The sequence below is a fragment of the Antechinus flavipes genome, chromosome 4 (assembly GCF_016432865.1).
Source record: "Antechinus flavipes isolate AdamAnt ecotype Samford, QLD, Australia chromosome 4, AdamAnt_v2, whole genome shotgun sequence".
Classification (NCBI taxonomy): Eukaryota; Metazoa; Chordata; class Mammalia; order Dasyuromorphia; family Dasyuridae; genus Antechinus; species Antechinus flavipes.
Window position 1 is genome coordinate 333,994,889 of NC_067401.1, and position 24,365 is coordinate 334,019,253.

At 33.7% G+C, this 24,365-nt stretch overlaps 1 protein-coding gene across 3 annotated transcripts in view; it reads left to right on the forward strand.

The window, feature by feature from the left end:
* GRM1 (glutamate metabotropic receptor 1) overlaps positions 1 to 24,365 on the forward strand; it is a 443,057-nt gene that overhangs the window by 393,747 nt on the left and 24,945 nt on the right. For all 3 annotated transcript variants that reach the window (XM_051997908.1, XM_051997909.1, XM_051997910.1), the window contains exons 7-8: positions 11,121 to 11,247; positions 19,202 to 20,132. In XM_051997908.1, the coding sequence (XP_051853868.1) occupies positions 11,121 to 11,247; positions 19,202 to 20,132 (1,058 nt within the window). The remainder of the gene's footprint in view (positions 1 to 11,120; positions 11,248 to 19,201; positions 20,133 to 24,365) is intronic.

Here is a 24,365-nt window from a genome sequence, read left to right on the forward strand (position 1 = left end):
GGGAGTCTGTTCTTACATCCCCCAGACACCCAGAACTGCCAAACTAACTTCATGAACCATACAGGTGGGAACCCCTACTAGGTGTTGCTCTAAGTAGCCTTCACACTTGTTGCAGAGGCAAATAGTTTCTGTGTTACCAAAGTACAATGGAGGGTTTGGAAGTTTTTATTTATTTCAGCAATTGAGAAAGGGCTACTCCAGCAGGCTTAATCGTATTAGTTCTGTCTCATGTAAGGGAGGAAAATAATCTAAATCTCAGTAACCTTGTCTCACTTTAATGGAGAAAGGCCTCTGGTAGATAGTAGTGAAATTTTTTGCTGATTGTGGTGATAGAATATGGAGAATACAGTCTCAGGTGCTGATTTTTCTGAGCCAGAAGATCAGAGAGGGCTTGTCACAGAGATACTTTCCACTGTATTAAATCTATAATGCCATATCTGTGAAACACTTTATGGATACACAAAGAACAGTTTTCTAGATATTAAAAGTGAGAGAGGGGAAAACAAGCAGAAAAAAATATCCTGTTCCTCCTGAGATTTGCAGCACAACAATTCTTTTTTGTAATTCCTGCCTGCTAACTTTACTCCTGGCAGGCTATGAATGGAAAGTCAAGTGTCCATTGTACTATGGGCTCACACATTCCAGAAGAGAGAAGCAGGGTCATTCATTGCCAGACTGTGGAATTCTGCTCCTGGGAGCTGGCATCTGAATGCCTACAAAGCCTTGCTTTGGTTCTATTGTAGTGCATAAATAGGGGGCCAGAAGTGTAGTTCAAATCTGGCCTCAGACACTGGCCTAAACCCCTTACTCTTTTTGCCTCAGTTTCCTTATCTGTAAAAGGAACTGAAGAAGGAAATGGCAAACTACTCCAGTATCTTTGCCAAGAAAAATCACAAATGGGGTCAACTACTACAACCACAACAGCATATAACATTTACCCTAAACGCAGATTGGAGCAGGGAAGATACTGTTTAAAAGTATTGTGGCATTCAGTGGGGAAAAATGTGTCCCTGAAGGCGAAAAAATGTTTATTTGTTTGTTCCCTCTAAGCTCTCCTAGTGGTTGTGAAATAAAAGGAATTCAAATTCTATTTACCAAATAGCAGTACTTATAGGGAAACACAACTAATTTGCCACCTACCAAGCCTAGGTGACATAAAAGGAAATCACAGCAGCTTCTCCAAAATATAGATAAAGTCAATTTACAGGAGAATTTCAAGGCTAATTTCAGGGTTAATAAATTTCTTTATTAACAATGAAAGACTTTTCATTCTGATTGCAACTTAAAATGCTTTTTAAAAACATGCCTGCTTCTTTTATAAATATAACATATAACATATTGACAAAGACAAATTCTTATAAAACCTAACTCAAAAAAATATGTATTAAGTCCTGAGCATTTGAACTCAGAATTCCAGATCTGGCCAGGAAGACTTGAGTTCAAATCCAGCCTCAGATACCTCCTAGCTGTATGATACTGGGCAAATTATTTAACCTCTGTTGGTCTCATATGTAGAATGAGGAGAGAATAATAATAGCATCTATTTCCCAGGGTCTTTGTGAGAATAAAGTGAGATATATTATCTTAGCATAGTGTCTGGGTTACATGGTAGGCATTTAATAAATGCATGTTTTGTTCCTTTCTTCCTTATACAAATGTACCAAATGACAATTGACTTTTAGATTCAGAGAATTAAGTCTATCCGATTTGACTAGTAGTTAGTATTTTAATGAACAGCTGGAAAGATGGATTCATGGAAAATCTTAAATGCCAAACTAAGGACTTTATATTGCTCTTAGAGGTAATAGGGAGTCAGTGATGATTTTTGAACAGCAGGATGAAATGACCAGACTTATAATTTGAGTTTAGTTATCTTAATATTAGTGATTTACACAATGTCTAGCTACCTCAATCAGCTAGAATAAAGTCCAATATAATTTCTTGTTATATGTATGTGCATTACTACACAACTTTCAATATATTTTTCCCATTACAAAAATCTGTTAAGCAATTTCTCATAGCAAAGTGGCATAGTGGATAGAGCACTGGGTCTGGAGTCAGAAAGACCTGAGTTCAAATTCAGCCCCAGGTACTTACTAGCTATGTGACTCTAGAAAACCCTTTTTGCCTCAATTTTCTCATCTGTAAAATGATTTGGAGGAGATGGCAAACCACAGTATCTTTGCCAAGAAAGTCTCAAATGGAGTCACAAGGAGTTGGACATGATTAAAATTATTTTTAAAAAGCATTTAAGTATAGAGATACTATTTACAAACCAAATTTCCTTACAGACTTCTACTATAAACTAATAAGCATGAGTAACAAAAATGCAATGTTATTAATTCTTTCATCTAACCATTGAAAAAAAATGTTTATTTTAAAGTCTCAAGATCTTCAGTTCATGTCATCCTTAAGTAAATGAAATTTGTCCCTATACAAATGACATCATGCTTGTCATCAATATTTTGTTTTCAACTTTCCAAAGTTTGTCATGCAAACTGTATTCAATTCAACTTAGGGGCTATATGGACCCTAGGAATGCTCAGGATACATTAACCAAAAAAATATATATATATATATATATATATATATATATATATATATATATATAGTCCTTTCCTCTAAGAGTAGCATAGTGCAATGGAAAGAGTGCTACATTTGGAGACAGAATATTAAGATCCAAACTCAGGCATTGCCATTTTACTACTTGTGTGACTTTGGGTCATTTATTTAGCTTCTCTGTAACTCAGTTTCCTTGTCTCTAATTGATAGAGTTAAATGACCTTTAAGATTCTATCCAGCTCTGTGTAATGATCCTATGAACATATTCATTGCTAGACAAATCTGAAGCAATTTGAGAAGGGAGGGAACATTCATAGAAAAGAGGGGAAGAAAAAAAAAAAAGAGGGGAAGAGGATGTGGAATCACTATCTATAGGAAATGTCATCTTAGCTTAGCCTTGAGTGAACCTACAGATTCTAGAGGCTGAGAAGGAGAAAGGGTGTGTTATAGGTAGGGCATAGAGCTTGAGTGAAGGTACAAATGGAACAACAAGTTTGGGGAACAGCTAGCAGGCCAATTTGGTCCGAAATGTAAAGTACCTGAAGGGGAGTCATATGAAATGTCATTTAGACTGTTAATGGGATTTAAATATTAGAGAGAATAGGGAACCACTGCAGATTGCTAAGCAGTGACAAGGAGAAAGGTGACATAGGAAGACTATTTTGACAGCCTTAAAGGATGAATAGTCAAGAAGAGAAACTGGAAGCAGAGAAATTCATTGGGAGGCTATAATGATACTCTATTGAGAGGTAATGAATGTTCAAATGAAAGTGATGACTCAGAGTGAAAAGTAATGAACATAAGAATGGGTTGTGAAGATATAATCAGCAAGTGATTGGATATGGAGGGTGAGAAAAAGAAGGGAAATGTGGATGATTCCAAATTTGCAAGTAATTTTCTTCAGTAGAAAAAGAAGTTTTGTGAGAGTGTGGATTTTCTTTGTTTCCTTGCTTGTTCATTTGTTTTTTTCAGGGGTGGGAGATGGTAGATAATAAGTTCCAAAGCTTAGTCAGTTCTTAAAGAAAATTTAGTGGTTAATTCAATCAAAAGTTGTAGGGGTTTTCCCTTTGAGTTAAACCTAAAAAATAACTTCCCTGTTCTGGGACTTGAAACTCATCCCTCACTATATATACATATCTAGGTATGTATGTCAAGTTCTATTTTGTGTACTTTTTTTGAGTGTTGATCATTTTTGTATGCCATTGCATAAATCCAGAAAGAACATTTGTCCAGCACATCCTGAAAAGCCTTATAAACTAAGTAATAAAGTCTCTTCTCTTTTCATGAATTTGATTATTTTGCTCTTCTTGAATTGTATCTACTGTAAAGTTATGTTTTTATGTCCTGTAATATATACTTTAACATAAATCCACACCCTTTCCTTTTCTCCAGTCCCTTATCCTTCTCTTAAAACAATCCCACCCATGATTCCATTTTCTATGGTTAATCTTTTGACATTATCTTAATCCTTTCATTTTCATCATGGAAGTCCACCTGTCCCTTCTATTCTCTTTCTGTACATCTTAAGACAAAAGCAGCACTTTTATTTCTTCCTTGCTTTATTCTTTTAAGACTTTGAGACCATGGTTCAATATTAAGAAAACTATCAGTATAATTGGCCATATTAATAACCAAATTAACAAAAACCATATGATCATCTCATTAGATTCAGAAAAAGCATTTGATAAAACCCAACATCCATTGCTATTAAAAACACTTGAGAGTATAGGAATAAATGGACTTTTCCTTAAAATAATCAGTAGCATCTATATAAAACCATCAGTAAGCATCATAATGTAATGGGGAAAAACTGCAACCATTCCCAATAAGATCAGGAGTGAAACAAGGTTGTCCACTATCCCCGTTACTATTCAATATTGTATTAGAAATGCTAGCTTTGGCAATAAGAGTTGAGAAAGAGATTAAAGGAATTAGAGTAGACAATGAGGAAACCAAATTATTACTCTTTGCTGATGATATGATAATAAACTTAGAGAATTCCAGAGATTCTACTAAAAAGTTATTAGAATTAATCCACATCTTTAGCTAAGTTGCAGGATACAAAATAAACCCACATAAGTCATCAGCATTCTTATATATCACTAACAAAATCGAACAGTTAGAGTTACAAAGAGAAATTCCATTTAAAGTAACTACTGATAGTATAAAGTATCTAGGAATCTATCTGCCAAGGGAAAAACAGAAACTTTATGAGCAAAATTACAAAATACTTCCCACACAAATTAAGTCTGATCTAACCAACTGGAAAAAATATTAAATGCACTTGGATAGGGCGAGCAAATAAAGATGACAATACTACTTAAACTAATCTATTTATTTAGCGCTATACCAATCAGGCTCCCAAAAATTATTTTAATGACCTAGAAAAAATAATAACAAAGTTCATATGGAAAAACAAAAGGTCAAGAATATCAAGGGAATTAAGGAAAGAAAAATCAAATGAAGGTGGCCTAGCTGTACCAGATCTAAAATTATATTATAAAGCTGCGGTTACCAAAATCATTTGGTATTGGCTAAGAATTAGACTAGTTGACCAATGGAATAGGTTAGGTTCAAAGGACAAAACAGCCAATAACTTGAATAATCTAGTATTTGACAAATCCAAAGACCCCAGTTTTGGGGATAAGAAATCACTATTTGACAAAAAATGCTGGGAAAATTGGAAATTAGTATGGCAGAAACTAGGCATTGACCCACACTTAACACCATACACCAAGATAAGGTCAAAATGGGTTCATGACCTAGACATAAAGAATGACATTATATATAAATTGGAAGAGCATAAGATAGTTTACCTCTCAGACCTGTGGAAGAGGAAGGAATTTATGAACAAAGAAGAACTAGAGATCATTATTGATCACAAAATAGAAAATTTTGATTATATCAAATTGAAAAGATTTTGTACAAACAAAACTAATGCAGACAAGATAGAAGGAAAGCAATAAACTGGGAAACATTTTTACAATCAAAGGTTTTGATAAAGCCCTCATTTCCTAAATCTATAGAGAATTGACTCTAATTTATAAGAAATCAAGCCATTCTCCAATTGATAAATAGTCAAAGGATATGAACAGACAATTCTCAGACAAAGAAATTAAAACTATTTCTAGCCATATGAAAAGATGCTCCAAATCATTATTAATCAGAGAAATGCAAATTAAGACAACTCTGAGATACCACTATACAACTGTCATTAAGTTTAAACTGATTCTTTGCAACTTCTTGTCATCACTCCTGTATTTGCTAAACATAATAAAATCAAATCTTCCCTGTAATAAAAATTTTAAAAATCCATTAAATACTTAAAGATAGACTCTTCCCTTTTCCAAAAGAAATGTTCTCTTCAGCTACTACTCATATGACATGGACTAAAATCCTTGGCAATGCTGGGCACCCTCTCCTGAACACTACAGTTTATCTTAACAGATAAACTAAGTTGTGGTCACCAGGACTAAGCACAATTCTCTGGATGAGATCTAATCAAAGCAAGGACTATCTCTTCTCCATTCCTGTAAACAGTGCTTCTCTTAAAGGAATCGAACTCACATTATTTTTCTCATCTGCCAGATCACACTATTAATTCACTTTAAACTTATAAAATACTAAAATCTCTGGATTTCTTTTTCAGAACAAAGGCACTCTAAACATGTCTTACCCATTTTAAATTTGTAAAGTTGATTTTCTTGTGCCCAATTATAGGATTTTATATTTATTACTATTGAATTTTATTTTGATTCATAGAATCCTGACAGTCATCTGGTATGTTAGTTATCCTTCATATCCCTCTAAAAACTTAAAGAGAATACCATTTATGCTTTTATCTAAGTCTGTCTATCCTTATCTGTAAAGAAGTTAACCAGAACAGGGCCCAAGACAAATTCCCAGGATCCCCATCATATTTACATCAAACTATTTCTTGAGTGAAGTCATCCAACAAATTCTGAATTCATTTAATTGGGTTATCATCAAATTCAATTCTCCTTATTCCCCAAAAATAACATGTGAAATATTTTATCCAAAATTTTTGCTATAATCTGGATAAAACATGTTGCTGTGTAAGAATACCAGATTCTTTATGACCCCACTTAGGGATTCCTTGGCAAAGAACTGAAGTGGTTTATCATTTCCTTCTTCTGCTCATTTTACAGATTAGAAATTGAGGAAACTTGCTCAGGGATCACACAGCTAGTGAGTTTATGAGGTCAGATTTGAACTCAGGAAAATGACTTTTCCTGATTCCAAACACAGTGCTCCATCTACTACACCACTTAAGTTCCCTGGAAGCACCTAGGTGCTTCATTTTTCTGATAATCTTAATAGTTTAACATTCCTGTTTTTAAAAATGAAATTAAATTAATCTGGCACAATCCATTCTTTTTAAAATAAATTTTAAGGCAATCAGAGGTAAGAAACTTGTCCAAGATCACATGGCTACTAAGTGATGAGAATATGAGATTTGAATTCAGATCCTTCTGACTCCAGGGCTACCAATATCTTTTTTTTCTTTTCTTTTATTATATATAGCTTTTTTATTTTCAAAATATATTCCTGCATAATTTTTCAACATTGACCTTTACAAAACCTTATGTTCCAAATTTTCCTCCCTTTTCTCCACCCCCTCCCCTAGATGGCAAGTAATCCAATATATGTTAAACATGTTAAAATATGTTAAATCCAATATATATATACATATTTATACAGTTATCTTGCTGCACAAGAAAAATCAGATCAAAAAGGGGAAAAAAACGAGAAAGAAAACAAAATGGAAGCAAACAACAACAAAAAAGTGAAAATGTTATGTTGTAATCCATACTCAGTTCCCATAGTCCTCTCTCTGAGTGTAGACGGCTCTCTTCATTATAAGATCATTGGAACTTGTCTCAATCGTATTATTATTGAAAAGAGCCACTTCCATCAGAATTGATCTTCATATAATATTGCTGTATAGTTGTCTCTCTTCATCACTGCACAAGTAAAACTGGTTTGAATCATCTCAATATTGAAGAGAGATAAATCTTTCAGAATTGTGAAGAGAGACAACTACATCCAGAGAGAGAACCATGGGAACAGAGTATGGAACACAACATAGCATTCTCACTCTTTCTGTTGTTATTTACTTGCATTTTGTTTTCTTTCTCAGTTTTTCTCTTTCTTCCATTTTGATTTGATTTTCTCGTACAATAAGATAACTGTATAAATATGTATATATACATTGGATTCTTTCATGTATTTCAACATATTTAATATGTATTGGACTACCTGCCAGCTAGGGGAGGGGGTGGAGGGAAGGAGGGGAAAATTTGGAACAAAAGATTATGCAAGGGTCAATGTTGGAAAAATTACCCATGCATATTATTTTTAAAAAAAAAGCTTTAATAAAAAAAGAACAACAATATTCCATAACACTCATATACCATAACTTATTTAGCCATTCTCCAAGTGATGGGCATCCACTGAGTTTCTAGTTTCTTGCCAGTATAAAAAGGGCTGCCCTCCAAATTTTTGCAAATATGGGATTCTTTCACTCTTTTATGATCTCTTTGGGATATATGCCCAGGAGAAACACTGCTGGATCAAAGGGTATGCACAGTTTGATAGCCCTTTGGGCATAGTTTCAAATTGCTCTCCAGAGTGGTAGGATCCATTCACAATTCCACCAACAATGTGTCAGTGTCCCAGTTTTCCCACATTACCTCCAACAATTGTCATCATCTTTTCCTGTCATCTTAGCCAATCTGACAGATATGTAATGCTACCTCGGAGTTATCTTAATTTGTATTTGTCTGATGAATAATGATCTAGAGCACTTATCCATATAACTAGAAATTGTTCCAATTTTTTCATCTGTAAATTGTTCATATCCTCTGACCATTTATCAATTGGAGAATGAATGGCTTGAATTCTTATAAATTTGAGTCAGTTCTCTATATATTTTAGAAATGAGGCCTTTTTCAAAACCCTTGAATATAAAAAAAATTTCCCCAGTGTATTGCTTTCTTTCTAATCTTATCTGCATTGGTTTTGTTTGTACAAATACTTTTTAACTTAATATAATCAAAATTATATACTTTGTGTTCAGTATTAATCTTTTGTTATTCTTTGGCCACAGATTTTTTCCTTCTTCATAGATCTGAGAGGTAAACTATTCTTAGTTCTTCTAATTTGCTTATAATATGACTCTTTATGTCTAAATCATGAACCCATTTCAACCTTATTTTGGTATATGGTGTTAGATGTGGTTCAATACCTAGTTTCTGCCAAATTAATTTTCAATTTTCCCAGCAATTTTTGTCAAATAGTGAGTTCTTATCTCAAAAGCTGGGGTCTTTGAGTTTATCAAACACTAGATTACTATAGTCACTAATGATTTTATCCTATGAATCTAATCTATTCCACTGATCAACTACTGTTTCTTAGCCAGTACCAAACGGTGCTAGTGCAATATCTACCTCACTACATAGATTCCCCTGCCTTGATCCATTCTTAATTAAGCTTGCTGGTTTTTTGTAATCACCATTTTTCTTTCTTGATACTCATCAACTATCTCTTTAATCATGCAGTCTACGATTTTTTTCCAGGTTCAAATTCAAGCTCACTGACCTTTACTTTAAAAATGTTATTCTCTTCTATTTTAAAAAATTATAATTAGATCTTCTCAAAATCATATAGTATCTCTTCCCCTTTCAATGACCTCTCAAATATCACAATAGTAGCTCTGCAATTCCATTGACCAATTCTCTCAGGTCCCAAGAATCTAGTTCATCTAAGGTTAACTAGTTGTTCTCCTATTGACACTTCACTTATCTTTTTATCAGCTCCCTATTAGCAATTTTTCTTCTGTCATCTTTAGAGCAATAGTCATTCTATTTGGCAGAGCAAAAACTAAGCAAAATAAGGAAGAAACATCTGCTTTCTTTCTGTTTTCAGTGTCATCATCCTCTCAATCCCCAAGTAGGGATTCAATTCCTTTTATGATTGTCCTCTTCCAATTTTGCTTTAAAAAAAAAAAGGCAATAGCTTTTAGCTTCCTTCACTAACCTCAGCTCATTGGAAATATTAGCATTCCTGACACTACTGTTATAGGATTATAATGAACTCTTATATTCATCTTCTATTACCTGATGTTGTTTCTATGCATTTCTATATAAACAAACTAATATGGTTGGCCAATTCCCTATACATTTGTAGGAGGCTTTTCACATAAGTATTATTTTTCTTCCTAGCACTGGCACATAGGAACTTAATAAATATTTGTTGATTGATTCTTCATTGAAATTGTTTCCCTTTGTTTTCAGAATGCCATTCTTGAGTTTCTCCCATCCTTCCTGAACTGATTTACCTACCTACCTACATTTCTTCTGAACTGACTGAAATTTGCTTTTCCAAAATCAACAGTATATATCAATCTATGCTTGGATTTTTCTCTTTTTCTGTTACAATATCTAAGAATAAATCATTCCATTTTCTAGAATGCCTATAATTTTCACCTAGCAATCAACTCTTCTCTGTTAGTAATAATGAGATCCAAAATGGAATTACCCTTTATCGGTTCCCCCCTTTGTGAAGGATAAAATTTTCTTGAAGGTAAATCAAAAAGTCATTGTGTGTTAAGTTGAGTGACTAGGAAATACTGAATTAATATGGTGACTAGCTAGCTGGGGGTGAAGTAATCATTCTGGGAGGTCTTTTAACCTTCTGAGTTTTAGTTTCCTATGTAAAAACAAGGAGAATGGAAAAGGAAAATGAAAAAACAAAGGAGGATGGCCTCCAGTGTCCCAGTTTTACAAGTATTATTCTATGTTTTAGGTATAATGTGAGAAAGCTACATGCATACACTCACACATGGGTATGCATGTGCATACACACACACACACACTCATTTTTGGAAAGCTAAAGAACAACAATGAACAAATAGAGAAGTCCTCAAGTATAATGCTGAGGAGTTTAGAGTTTATTGGAAATGGAAAAGGGGAGAACTGAAATTCCTTGACCAAGAAAATAAAGTCATATTAGCCATTATGTGCAGGAGGAATTTGGGGATATAGAAAGATTTCAGGCAAATTACACAGATGGAATTACCTAGGAATAATTTAATAAAAGAAGTATGATCTTCAGGAAAGGGATGGTGGCAAAATGAAAGTTATATAAAGTTATATAAAGATCATTGTATAGAAAGAATCAGACATTCTTGGTGACTGGATCAAATTAGAATTTTATTTCTAAGGCCGCATTGTTCTCTCCACTGTACCTTTCTACCATCTACTCTGTCTCTGAATAAAGTTCTACTTGTGAATTGTCTAGGTTTAGGCAGAAACATTCAGATAATTATTAGAAACATACATTAACAAAAGAGACCCTTTCACATGAATCCTAGTATGCATCATACCCCATATCTTTTGATGTTTACCCAAAGAGGGAAGTGTTCTTCAAATAAGTTTCTGGTTTGCCTGAAACAATACAGCCTGAATGAAAGCACTGGCCTTATAATTATAATTATAAATAATTAGCTTTCTGAAAGAAGAATCTTGATGTTTTAGGTTATTCGGAAAGGAGAGGTGAGCTGCTGCTGGATCTGCACAGCCTGCAAGGAGAATGAATATGTGCAAGATGAATTTACCTGCAAAGCGTGTGACCTTGGATGGTGGCCAAACAGAGACCTCACTGGTAGGACCTTTTTATTTATATGAACTGTCTTCCCTCAAAGAGTTCTGAGTTGTTTTCACCTACTATGCTAGTAGGTGACCCATTTTTCACATATTTATAAGGGATATATTCTTTTAGACAAGCTTTTCCATGTTTGTTTCTGTCACTTGAATACCTGAGTGCATTATTTCATAGTACAATAATCCCAAGATGAGTTGAATATCATACAAGAATACTAACACTATTTTTAAAGGAATAAACTGATAATCCTGCATAGTATTGGGAATAGAGGGACCAACTTGACCCAAAATAAAAGTGAATCACTTCTAAATGTTTCATAAAGAGATTTTATAGTACTTTATGCTGTTGGTATTGCTACACATGTCCATATTACTTCTGTGCTGAAGAACTCATTGCTTGACCCTGGAGAATGGGAGAGAAAATGTATGATCCTCCCTTTCCTTGCAGAGGTGGAATACTTTGAGAGTGGAATATTGCCTCTATTAAACATGATTGATGTGTTAATTGGTTCTGCTGAATTTTTCTCTTTCCTTTAAAAATTTTTTTATTTAAATTTGTTTAAAAAGAAATTTACATATATATATTCTTTTTACAAAGGATAGCTCCCTGGTAGAAATATTCAGAAATAATGGTAATATTATGACAAAAGATATCAATGAAATTAAAATTTAAAAATTTTAAGTTCCTAAAGGGCAGGATTCATGTTATTTACTTTGCTTTTTTAGAATATTTAGTAAAGTATAAAAGCAAAGATAAATGCAATGTTCAATCCTACTAATAATCATCATAACACAAGGGTACAATATGCTAAAAAAAATTTTTTTTACATTATCTAATGCAAAATCAAACATTGAAGTTAGACAATTTATTTAAGAAATATAGCAAATAATACATAATATACATTTTCATTTAATATTCCTATTCAGTTATGCTCAATATATGGAAATGCTCATTTTATTTGGTTTTAAGTTCAGAATAAAAGGGGGGAAAGCAACATAACACATTGTGGAATTGGAAAGTGAGATTTTACAAAAAGAGGCCACAAAGATCCCTTTGCTCAAATGGCAACCTAACAGGAAGAATCTTCACTATAAACTCATGAATAAATTTTATTGTTCCTTTTGCAAATCAAACATATTACTTTTCTACCAAGTGCAACCATGTGAAATTTCTGATTGATGTTCATTAAAAGAAAAATAACCACAGCTCTGCTACTAAATGTGATAAGAATATATTTGATCTTTCTATTCTTAGAAGTATATAGTAAGTAAATATTATTTTGTTTTCCTAAGGATATAAACTATTCTAACCATTTTCATTTTTTTCTTAAAGGTTTTTAATTTTCAAAAGATATGCATGAATAATTTTTCAACATTAACCCTTGCAAAGCCTTATGTTCCAATTTTCCCCCCTTCCCTACATTCCCTCCCTTAGATAGCAAGTAAGTCAATATATTTCTAACCTTTAAAAAAAATAAAAATGGAATCCAGTATGATAATAATATGTGTCAGTATATGTTTTATATTGTGACTTGAATTTTTGGAATGAAAATAAGTTACTCTTGGAATATATGCTCAGAAGATTTCACAAATTCTTATGTTTTCATTTTTTCCAGACAATACATATGTAGAATATAAGATTCTGCCATGATCATAATTTTTGATTCTCAACAAAAAGAAAAATATTATAAAAAGAGGGAATGTATTTATTAAGACAAAACGAAACTTTAAAATCTTCCCTCAAATGTTGCCCGCACATATATAACAAAATCAAAAAAGATTCTCGGCTCGGTATGATCATAGAGATAAATTTTGTTTTCAGAAGTCTGCTGATTATCAATAGCAATTGAGGCTTACAAAAGGGATAAATATATTGACAGAGGAGCTCTTTAGTGTAATGAAGGCTATTCTGTTCAAAATCCAAATAAAAGAAAGTTTTACCAATAGAGTTTGAGGCTTTGCCTTTCTTTTTGTCCCCAGCACTTATCATAGTGCCTGGCACATGCTACTTTTATTCAGTTATTTTTATTTTTATTTTTTAATTATTATAGCTTTTTATTTACAAAACATATGCATGGGTAATTTTTCAGCACTGATTCTTGCAAAACCTTCTGTTCCAACTTTTCCCCTCTCACCACCCTCTTTCCCCTAGCTAGCAGGTAGTTCTAACTACCTAATGCTAACATGTTAAATATGTTAAAGGATATGTTAAATAATATATATATATATATATACATACACATAATTATATAGTTATTTTACTGTACAAGAAAAATCAGATTTAGAAAGAAGGTAAAAATAACCTGAGAAGGAAAACAAAAATGCAAGCAGACAATAACAGAAGGAGAGGAAATGCTATGTTGTGGTCCACACTCATTTCCCATAATTCTTTTACTGGGTGTAGCTGATTTTTAAAATTTATTCAGTTATTTTTAAATGATGTCCAATTCTTTGTGCATCAATTCATTTTACAGATGAGGAAACTGAGGAAAACAAGGTAAAGGGATTTGTCCAGAGTCACATAGCCAGGAAGAACCTGAGATCATATTTGAACTCACAAAGATGAGTCTTCCTAACTTCAGGTCCAGAACTCTATCCTCACCTGGCACATACTAGGCACTTAATAAATGTTCGTTGATTTATCTCCAGATGTTCTTCTTTGCACAATACTCAGTGTTGATTGAATGAAACCTCAGAACACAACAGGGATTCCTCAAAGGAATGCATAGTTACTCTTTTACATCAGAAAAACAAAATGGGAAAAACATTGTTTATAAAGAGTGTTATAAATATGCTCTCACACACATATACTCTCCCAGACACATATATAATCTAAGACAAGTTTGACATATGGGCAATGAACTGAAACAAGAATAGATTAATAACAAAACACTCACAACTATTCTAAACTTCACCATCTTGGGAAAAAACATGTTTTTTGGCATTCTATAATTCGTAGCCATATAGCAAAAACATGTTTTTCCATATAGATATATGGCTACGAATTATAGAATGTTATAATCTCAGAAGAATCAAAATTGCAAGTGAACCACAGAGCAATAGAAAAATGCATTGAAATCATTCCTTAATTGATAAATGGTAAAGGATATGAATAAGAAGTCTTCAGAGAAAGAAATCAAAGCTATCAATTGCCAAATTAAAAAAAAAGTTTTAAATCACTAATAAATGGAGAAATGCAAATTGAAGTAACTATGAGGTACCACCTCATACCCATCAGAGGGGCTAAGATTGAAAAAAGAAAAAATGATAAATGCTGGGGAGATGTGAAAAAATAGATACACATTAGTGTGTACTATTGGTGGATCTGTGAAATAATCCAATCATTATGGAAAACAATTTGGAACTATGCTCAAAACTATGCTATTACACGATACACACTCTTTTTACGTAGTAATATTGCTACAAAGCCTATACCCCTAGGAAATCAAAGAAAAAGGAAAGAGACTCCTATTTCCAAAAATATTTATAGATTCTTTTTGTGGCAGTAAAGTATTAGAAACCAATCATCAATTGGGGAATGGCTGAACAAATTGTAATATATTATGGTGATGGAATGCTATTGTGCTTTAAGAAAAAGTTTTGCTCTTAAAAAAAAAAAAACAGAGAAGCCTTATATGAATTGATTAAAAATGAAGTGAACAGAGCCAGGAAAGTAGTCTACATAAAAAGAGCCATATTGTAAAGATAATAAATATGGAAGAACATACTTAATATCTTTGATCAATATAGTGATCCACCACAATTCCAAAGGATTCATGATAAAAAATGCTGTCTACTTCCAGAGAAAGAACTGATCGACTCTGAATGCATATTGAAACATATTTTTTACTTTATTTTTCTTGCTTTTTTAGGAACATGGCTAATGCAGAAATTTGTTTTACATAAATATACACATTTGAAATAGTTTTTATCTTTCTTGACGTCTTATTAGGTGGGGGAAGGGGTAGAGGGAGTGAGAGAATAAAAAATCTCTGTTTTTAAAAAAGACAAAAGAAAGATTCATTAAGTAGCTCATTAAGCCTCATTAAGTAGGCTGCTACATATTTCTAATAAAAATTCAGAAAAAAAGTGACTTAAAGGGTATTATGAAGGACATGAATGGCAAGAGATGAATATCACATGGCCTTGTAGCAGTAGTGAGTGATAACACAGAACTTGAATGGTGAGCTCTCTCTCTTATACATGAAATATATATACATATATAAAAATGACATATATAACAACATATATGTGTATCTATATATGTATAAATTATATATATATATATAAAACGACATATATGCATATCTATATATGTGTGCACATGTTTTTAAACAAATAAAAATCCTTAGCACTTTGGATGAATTCTCTAGAGATGCTCTATGGAAAGTTAAAGGCAGGAATTATGGTAAATGCTACAGATGGATTGCAATTTATACCAGAGAAAGGAAACTCAGACTCATGAAATTATGTGTTCATTAGAATCCTGAAGAAAATTTCTAATCTGGATTTCCACCAGTATTTGAGTGAATTATTAATAAACCACTCTATTTAAAATTTTAAGTTAGCTTGCAAAATAGGAAATTGATAGATACTAAAAAATGGAAATATTTAAAATATTACACAATTTGCAGTGGCATATTTTTATCAGATGCCAATTAATAAATCCATCAATAAGAATTTATTAAGTACCTAATATATGCCATGCACTTGCTAGACTCTAGGGGTAAAAAAATGGAACACTTCCAGACTTTTTGCCTTCTATGAAGAAACTCTTTTTTTGGATCAAGTTTAATTGAATTTTATTGGAAGAAAATAAGCAGAGTTTTAAAAAATGATATATTAGCTTATATTGTAATAAACTTTCCTCATCACTTGATCACATAGTTGTATTCACATGTCTAAAAAAGAAAATTTGTTTTTTAATGAATTCATAAACCACTTTGGAACACTTTTGTATTTTGACTATGAAGATAATTGTTATATGTCTAATTATAAAGATTTTTGAAGCTGTTAATGAAATAGGATTCTCAAACCTTTTTTTTTTCTTTATGTGAGAACTACATATTTTAATTCAGTTTTTAAATATCACACTTTATTTCTTGCAAAAAACTTTATAATCATTTTCATGTTCCATATAAAGACATGTGATACATAAACATAAGTCTGTTCTGTAATGAAATGGTGCTAAAATTTAGTTTAAATATTCATAGGAATTCAACAGTGCAATCCAATACTACTCACTTCTTAAAATAGGTCACACACCATAAGGAAACTTCTCCAAATGACAAACTCTATCAGAAAGATTCTCAGGAAAAAAAAATCTTAAAAATTCTTTAGATCTAATATGTTTTCTCCAATGCAAACTATGCCTGAACCCATTTCAGTAGCTATTCACTTATTTAGAATGGGGGACGCAACAGGTTTTTATATAAATAAATCTTTTAGAGAAATATTGTATAAATATAACACAATATCTTAATGTGTATTATGCATATATGTGGGTGTGTACTTATTATACATGCATATTGTCTTACATATATGTTTAACATGAATATATTTTAGTTTTTAATTTTTATATATGAATATATTCTGAATATATAATATATATAATATGTATAACATTATATATATAATATATATAACATAATATATATTAGAGAGAGAGTTTGAATGTCATGAAGTTCCTTATTTGTGTCTGTATTTGCATATGTGTGTGTGTGTGTGTGTGTGTGTGTGTGTGTGTGTGTGTGTTTCCTAACATATATTATTATAATTGGCCCAGGCTTTTGCCTTGGATTCATACTTGACTTCTCCTTCTCCCTCACCTCATATTCAATCAATTTCAAGACTTGCCAATTCTACCTTCACCACATTTCTAGCATCTGTCCTTTTCTTTCTACTAACATGTATACTGTCCCAATTCAGGTCCTCTTCAACTCTATCCTGGATCATTATCATTATTATTAATTGGTCTTCCTTCTTCTAGCCTCTTCCTTCTATAATCTTTCTTCTGCCAAAATCATCTTCTTAAAGTATAAGCCTATACATAATAATTCCCCTATGCAAAAACTTCCAGTGGTTTTCAGTTAACTTGAATATAAAATACAAACTTCTTGAACTTTCATTTTAGATGGCACAGTGGATAGAGCACCAGGGACCTGAAGTAAGGAACACCTGAGTTCGAATCCAGCCTCATCCACTTAATAGCTATGTGGCCTGCGCAAAGCATTTAACCCTCTGATTTTGCCTCGGATTTCTAGACTATAAAATGAGTTTGAAATGGAAATGGCAAACCATTCCAGGATCTTTGCCAAGAAAATTCCAAATGGGATCAAGAAGAGTCAGACACAACTGGAATGATTTTACAACAACAACAAAATAATATGCTTCCAATATAAATTTCCGGCTTTGTTTCACTTTATTCTATTTTAGATTTTTTTTTTATTGCCAAAAAACTGAATTGTTAGCAGTTTCCCAAAATTAATGCTTGGGATGCCCTTTAAGCACAACTCTATTTTCTAAATCCTTATCTTTCTTCTAGGATTAACCTCCTCTCTGAAACCTTCCCTGATCCCCACAATTATCAGTTTTCTTCTATTCCCCAAATTACATTTAACTCACTTATCTATATGTATGTTTGAGAAAATAGAATATAAGCTCCTAGGGATCAGAGATAAACACCGAGCCTCTGCTTTCTTTGGCACAGGAGACTCCTGAGTGGGAAAACTCTACCAAAAAGTACTCGTCCCTCCACCAAAGTTGTAGAGTTTCCTTGAGCATTGAGAAGTTCCATCACTTAGCTGAAGGTTACACACTATGTATCTGATTTTTAGTTTGAAGTATACATTTGCAGTAGAATTTTGCCACTATCTCAGGAAAAAAAAAATGAATCTTTAATCTCATTGCATACACCAAGGATACAACTAAGGTCAGGATGTGAGCTCAGAAATATTCTATGTCAAAGCTTGCCTCACTTACTACCTCTATGTACTGGCCAATAACATTCTTTAACTTCTGTCTCTCTTTGCCCATCTGTAAAATCAGGATAGTAATAGCAGTTATGTCCCAAAATTGTTGTGAGGAACAAATGAGTTAACATAATTAAAATGCTTTGCAACTTTAAAGCACCATATAAATACTAGTTGTTACTGTTATCATTATTATTCCTCTAATTTCTCCACTTTTCTAATACCTTTTCATAGCCCACCATAGAACCAAATCTAAGATCTCCCTAGTTACCTCATTAGTGAAAGCAAAAGAGCCACATAATTTTCTTGTATTTAAAAGAAAAGGTATTTCTCCATTATAAACATCACCATCCTCCTCCTCATCACTGATCATTCTTCATTGAATGAAAATGACTTAAGGACAATGTAGAATCACTTAAAACACTGTGAAATCAGTTTGCACTTAGTTGATTATAGGGAAAGAACAAAATATTCTTCAATTAGTTATGGTAAGCTTTTGTTGTATATTATATTTCAGGGGATGTGATTTGAAAGGAGAGCAAAAGTGTCTATCAGAATCTATATAAAAAGCCATATGATAATGATGCATTAAAGTAATAAAAAATCAAGAATTATGATGAAATATCTATCTGGGAAGTTGCTGATTTTCTTCCTCACTGGTTCCTATTAGTCTTTGATTCTTTTCTCTTCTTTTCTTTCCTCCCTCCCTCCTTTTCTCCCTCCCTCCTTCCTTTCTTCCTTCCCTTCCTTCCCTTCCTTCCTTCCTTCCTTCCTTCCTTCCTTCCTTCCTTCCTTCCTTCCTTCCTTCCTTCCTTCCTTCCTTCCTTCCTTCCTTCCTTCCCTCCTTCCTTCCTTCCTTCCTTCCTTCCTTCCTTCCTTCCTTCCTTCCTTCCTTCCTTCCTTCCTTCCTTCCTTCCTTCCTTCCTTCCTTCCTTCCTTCCTTCCTTCCTTCCTTCCTTCTCTCTCTCTCCTTTTTACATACAGGCTGTGAACCTATTACTGTTCGCTATCTTCAGTGGAGCAACATAGAGTCTATTGTAGCTGTAGTGTTCTCTTGCCTGGGCATTCTGGTCACCTTGTTTGTCACTCTCATCTTTGTGCTATATCGAGACACTCCCGTGGTCAAATCCTCCAGCCGAGAGCTTTGTTATATCATTCTAGCTGGCATTTTCCTTGGCTACGTGTGCCCCTTCACCCTCATCGCCAAGCCTACTATCACATCATGCTACCTCCAGCGCCTCCTGGTTGGACTCTCCTCTGCCATGTGCTACTCTGCTTTGGTGACCAAAACCAACCGTATTGCACGAATTCTAGCTGGGAGCAAGAAGAAAATATGTACTAGGAAGCCCCGATTCATGAGCGCCTGGGCCCAAGTGATCATCGCCTCTATCCTGATTAGTGTGCAGCTGACACTGGTGGTGACCCTGATTGTCATGGAGCCCCCCATGCCTATCCTGTCTTACCCCAGCATCAAGGAAGTCTATTTGATCTGCAACACCAGCAACCTGGGGGTGGTGGCCCCCGTGGGCTACAATGGACTCCTCATCATGAGCTGCACCTACTATGCCTTCAAGACCCGAAATGTGCCCGCTAACTTCAATGAGGCCAAGTACATAGCTTTCACCATGTACACCACCTGCATCATCTGGCTGGCTTTTGTGCCCATCTACTTCGGGAGCAACTACAAGATTATCACTACCTGCTTTGCTGTGAGCCTCAGTGTGACAGTAGCACTGGGATGCATGTTCACACCCAAGATGTACATCATCATCGCGAAGCCTGAGAGGAACGTCCGCAGTGCCTTCACCACCTCAGATGTGGTACGCATGCACGTCGGCGACGGCAAGCTGCCCTGCCGCTCCAATACTTTCCTCAGCATTTTCCGGAGAAAGAAGCCTGGGGCAGGGAATGCAAAGTGAGTTATTTGATCTGGGTCACTTTCTCTCTCTCTCTCTCTCTCTTTTTTCTCTTTCTTTTTCTGTCTCTCTCTCTCACCCTCCCTCTCTCTTCCTTCCTTCCTTTCTTCCTTCCTTCTTTCTTTCTTTTCTTCCTTCTTCCTTCCTTCTTTCTTTCCTTTCTCCTATTCTTCCTTCCTTCCATCCCTCCTTCCTTCCTTCTTTTCTTCCTTCCATTCTCCTTTCTTCCTTCTTTTCTCCTTTTTCTTTCCTTCTTTTTTTCCTTCCTTCCTTCTTTTCTCTTTCCTTCTCTTCCTATTTTTCTCTCTTTCTCTTTCTTTTCTCTCTCTCTTTATTCATTCCTTATTTTCTTCTTTACTTTTTTCCTTCCTTCCTTCTTTCTTTCCTTCCTTTCTCCTATTCTTCCTTCCTTCCTTCTTTCCTTTCCCCTCCCATTCTCTCTTCTTTTCTCTCTCCCCTACCCTCTCCTCTCCTCCTCTTTTCTCTCTTTCTCCTCATATGTTTTCATTATTCCTTCCTACCTTTCCCCTCCCCTATTTCCTTCTATTGTGTTATTTTTATCTTTCTCATTTTCTCACCTTCTACCAGTCTTGTGATTCACTTATTTTTCTATTCCTATGAAAATTCAGGAACACAAAACAGTTATCAACGAAGTATCTTTAGGATCTCTTTATTCTTAGCTAAAAGCTATGACTGGAATTTTATTAGTAGCTTTTATGTTGTTCTTTATAGATATGTTGACTCTTTGTATCTCAGATTCATCACCTATTAAAGAAGCTAAATTCTGAGTTCCCTTCTAAGCTTAAATCAATAATGCTATAATGCTTTATACGTTTGGCAAAAATTCAACAAGCTTTGCGGAACATGAATATAGTGGGAGCTCAGATCATAGTAGTATGGATGTGAAATCGTAACTGGTAGGTCTTGTTTCTTGTCCAGGCCAACTTTCAGGATATTTCTTATATGAAGTTCGTCAGTCTAGAGCTTTGAGCTATTACATACCATTGTGAGTCTCAGCAGGCAATGAATGTAGATAAACTAGACAGAAAAAAAAGGAGATACTTCATATTTCAACAGCCATACCATTAATCCAAGTGACTTAACTTTTGTGACAAGTATTAATTATTTAATGGAGTCTTCTTGACTATCTGATCACTTTTCAGTTTTATTATTTTCACAACTGAAAAAAATGTTTCTTTAAAGATACTCCTGTCTTACTGAATTATCTGTGTTATTAGCAACATAATAATAATAGTAAGGATAATAATATCTTTCACATGCCATTTTAAAGTTTGTAAAGCACTTTATCAATAGCATCTTATTTTTATGCATATAACAATCCTTTTAGTTATCATTATTCCTATGTTACAGATGAAGAAACAAGGTTAAAGAACCTGTCTGGGATTCTATCATTAGTAAGGATCTGAGGAAGTATTTGGATTCAGATCTTCCTGATCCCGGGTCTAGCTCTCTATCCTTTTATACTAGCTAATTCCCTGGGTTAAAACTAAAAAACAAACAAGAAACATGAAATGTGATGCATCTTGGGACTCCATAAAAACACTGATGTCTTGTTTCTTTCTCTCTTCTTACCTACATCACTAAGGGGTTAATATGCCCTTCCCTGGCCCTGCTTTCTATTTTCATTTTCTTTTGCTCAAAAGTCTATGCACACATTTATATTTTTCATTTATGGCTTACTCCCCACAATAAAGTCAAAGTTCTTATAACTTATATAGATTTTAGAATAAAAAATATACCTTAATTTATAACATAAATTTGAAAATTATAGAAGAGAATTGTTTTCTCTAATTTTATATTTAATTTCACTTTTTAATAGAAAGGACTTTTCAGGAACATCCAGAAGCTTGCACAGTTCCCTGCACATATTAGTTCTTTTGAACTGAATTAAGTACCTTACATTTGTCCCAGACTTTATATACTTTTCAAATCACTTCCACACACAGTTTCTCATTTGGGCTTCCCAGTACTCAACATTGAAGAGGGATGCAGGTTTTTTTTTTTTTTACCACATTTTACAAATGATAAAAACAGGTTAATAGAGTAAATATAAATTCTAATATTTGCATGCTTAGCATTCCTGGGAGTTAGTAAAATCTAACAGGGACTAGCCTGGAAGTTAGAACAGGATTAAAATTCCTCTTTTGATCCATACTAAATATGTGATCATGAGTAAATTTTTTTAATTGCTCAGTGCCCTAGGTAATTATCTGACTTTTAGTTATAGATGAGTTATTGATCATTAATGAGGGAGCTTCTATTTTAAGAGTCCTTTATTGGGAAAAAAATCACAGATTTGAAGCCTTTCCCCCATCCCCCACCCCAAAAATAACTGTGCTAAAATTTGAATAAGTACAGAACTTCTCCCATCCCTCATGTTTTTAAAATGTGCTTATAAACCAGTATACCTATTCTTATAGATGCCATTTATGTACTTATTAAGCAGTGGATTTAATCTTTTTCCAAAAGAAGGAGACACCTTTCTATCAACATGAAATTGCTACTGTCTCTACCTACCATGTAGTGAAACTACTTATGATGCTTGGAGGTCAGGGAGGAGAAAAAGAACCTGTTGACATTAGTCTTACATGGGGAAAAGACATAAGATTAGGTGGAATAAGTGGGAAGTCACCGGTCCCCCCACCCCCATCCCTCAGGAATCAGAAAAGAACAAAGAACTAAGAGATTTTAAAAACACAATTTCAACACTACCTGGCGATTCTTGCCCAAATAATGAAATTGGCAGGTAGACCAAAAGTTCTTGGGTCTTGATAGACTGGTAATGCTGGCCAAATAATTTGTGGTCAATTTACTTTAACTGGTTGCATAGGCACACCAGGCCAACACTGTGGATGCCTATGGTTTGTCATAGTTTGCATGACTGAATAAATCCCCAGCCCAGCTGGTTAGCTATTGGCAAGCATTTCAACAGAAAAGCAAGGAAAGAAGATAAAATTCAGTCACAAATGACCAGAGATAAGAAAAGGTCCATTGAGTCCAAAAGCAAATGGAGTCGGAAAGATCTGGAAAGGAAAATAATTAGAACGGTGAGAAAAAAAGTTGAAAATAGTCTAAACTAGATAATTATTTGGGAGATAACTTTGAAAAGAAAAAATAGATTAGCATGTTTTTCTCCTTTTTTCCTTCTCTATTCTTTTAATTTAGTTTTTCACCTTTACTATGTTGCTTCAAAAATTTCCATAGGTTTTGTGACACTGACTAGGTCTCTTCTAATAGGAAAGGAATCTGATATGACCCTTTTAGCAGAAGGATTTGCACATTTTAAATTTTTTTCTATTTTTTTCTAATTGTTCTGGTTTATGAGTGCACACACAAAGTGTTTTCAAATTTTCTGTCCCTGTTAAATTGCCCTTATCTGTTTTTAAAGAAAATAAATAAACCCAAAGTCTTATCTACATATGATTAACAAAAATGGCACATTATATCATATGCCATCTATAATGTTATTGCCTTCCTGGAGTTTCCCCAGTGTTCTAGGTACTCTAAAAGGTTAAAAGTCGCTTCAAATTTCCAGAGTAGTTAGAAAATTCCAGTTTGATTTGGCAACCCAACTTTAGTGGTACATAAAACAAAATGGAAAGCTATAGTGGTACAATCAATAGGTTGCTGTGACAATGGCCTCCATCATGCTTTATGATTGGTGAAGCAATTAAAAATATAAAGCAAGAGGAAAAATGTTTCATAAAATGCAGTTGAAATAGTTATCTATGATCTCTTAGCTGATTTTTATTCATTTTTTAGTATTTGACTCAGTACAATTTATTCTATCTCACAAAAAGTATAAGAACTTCAAGAGCAAGGATTATGAGCTCCTGAAGTCCCTGACATATGGGACCAGTACACTGATTTCAGAAGCATGTGGATCCAATGAATACTTATAAATGAATAGGAAGCTGGTGATTCCATAACTACCAGAAACAAATAGTTGTGTAGGCAGCCAAGCATTATTACAGCTTGCCATGTTCCATTTTGTTTGCCTGTGGTATCCTGGCACTACTTTCAGTAGAACCTGAGGAGATTTCTCTTCTGTGTTTTGTGCCTGGAGTAAAATTAAGATTTCTTTTGCATAAAATGAATCCAAGGTTTTATTGTAGGTCCATTTTCTGTTCTCATAAATAATTTAGGGGAGTAAATGATTTTTATTCATTTGAGAATGAATTTAATAAATTGATCATCCATGCAATCCTGAA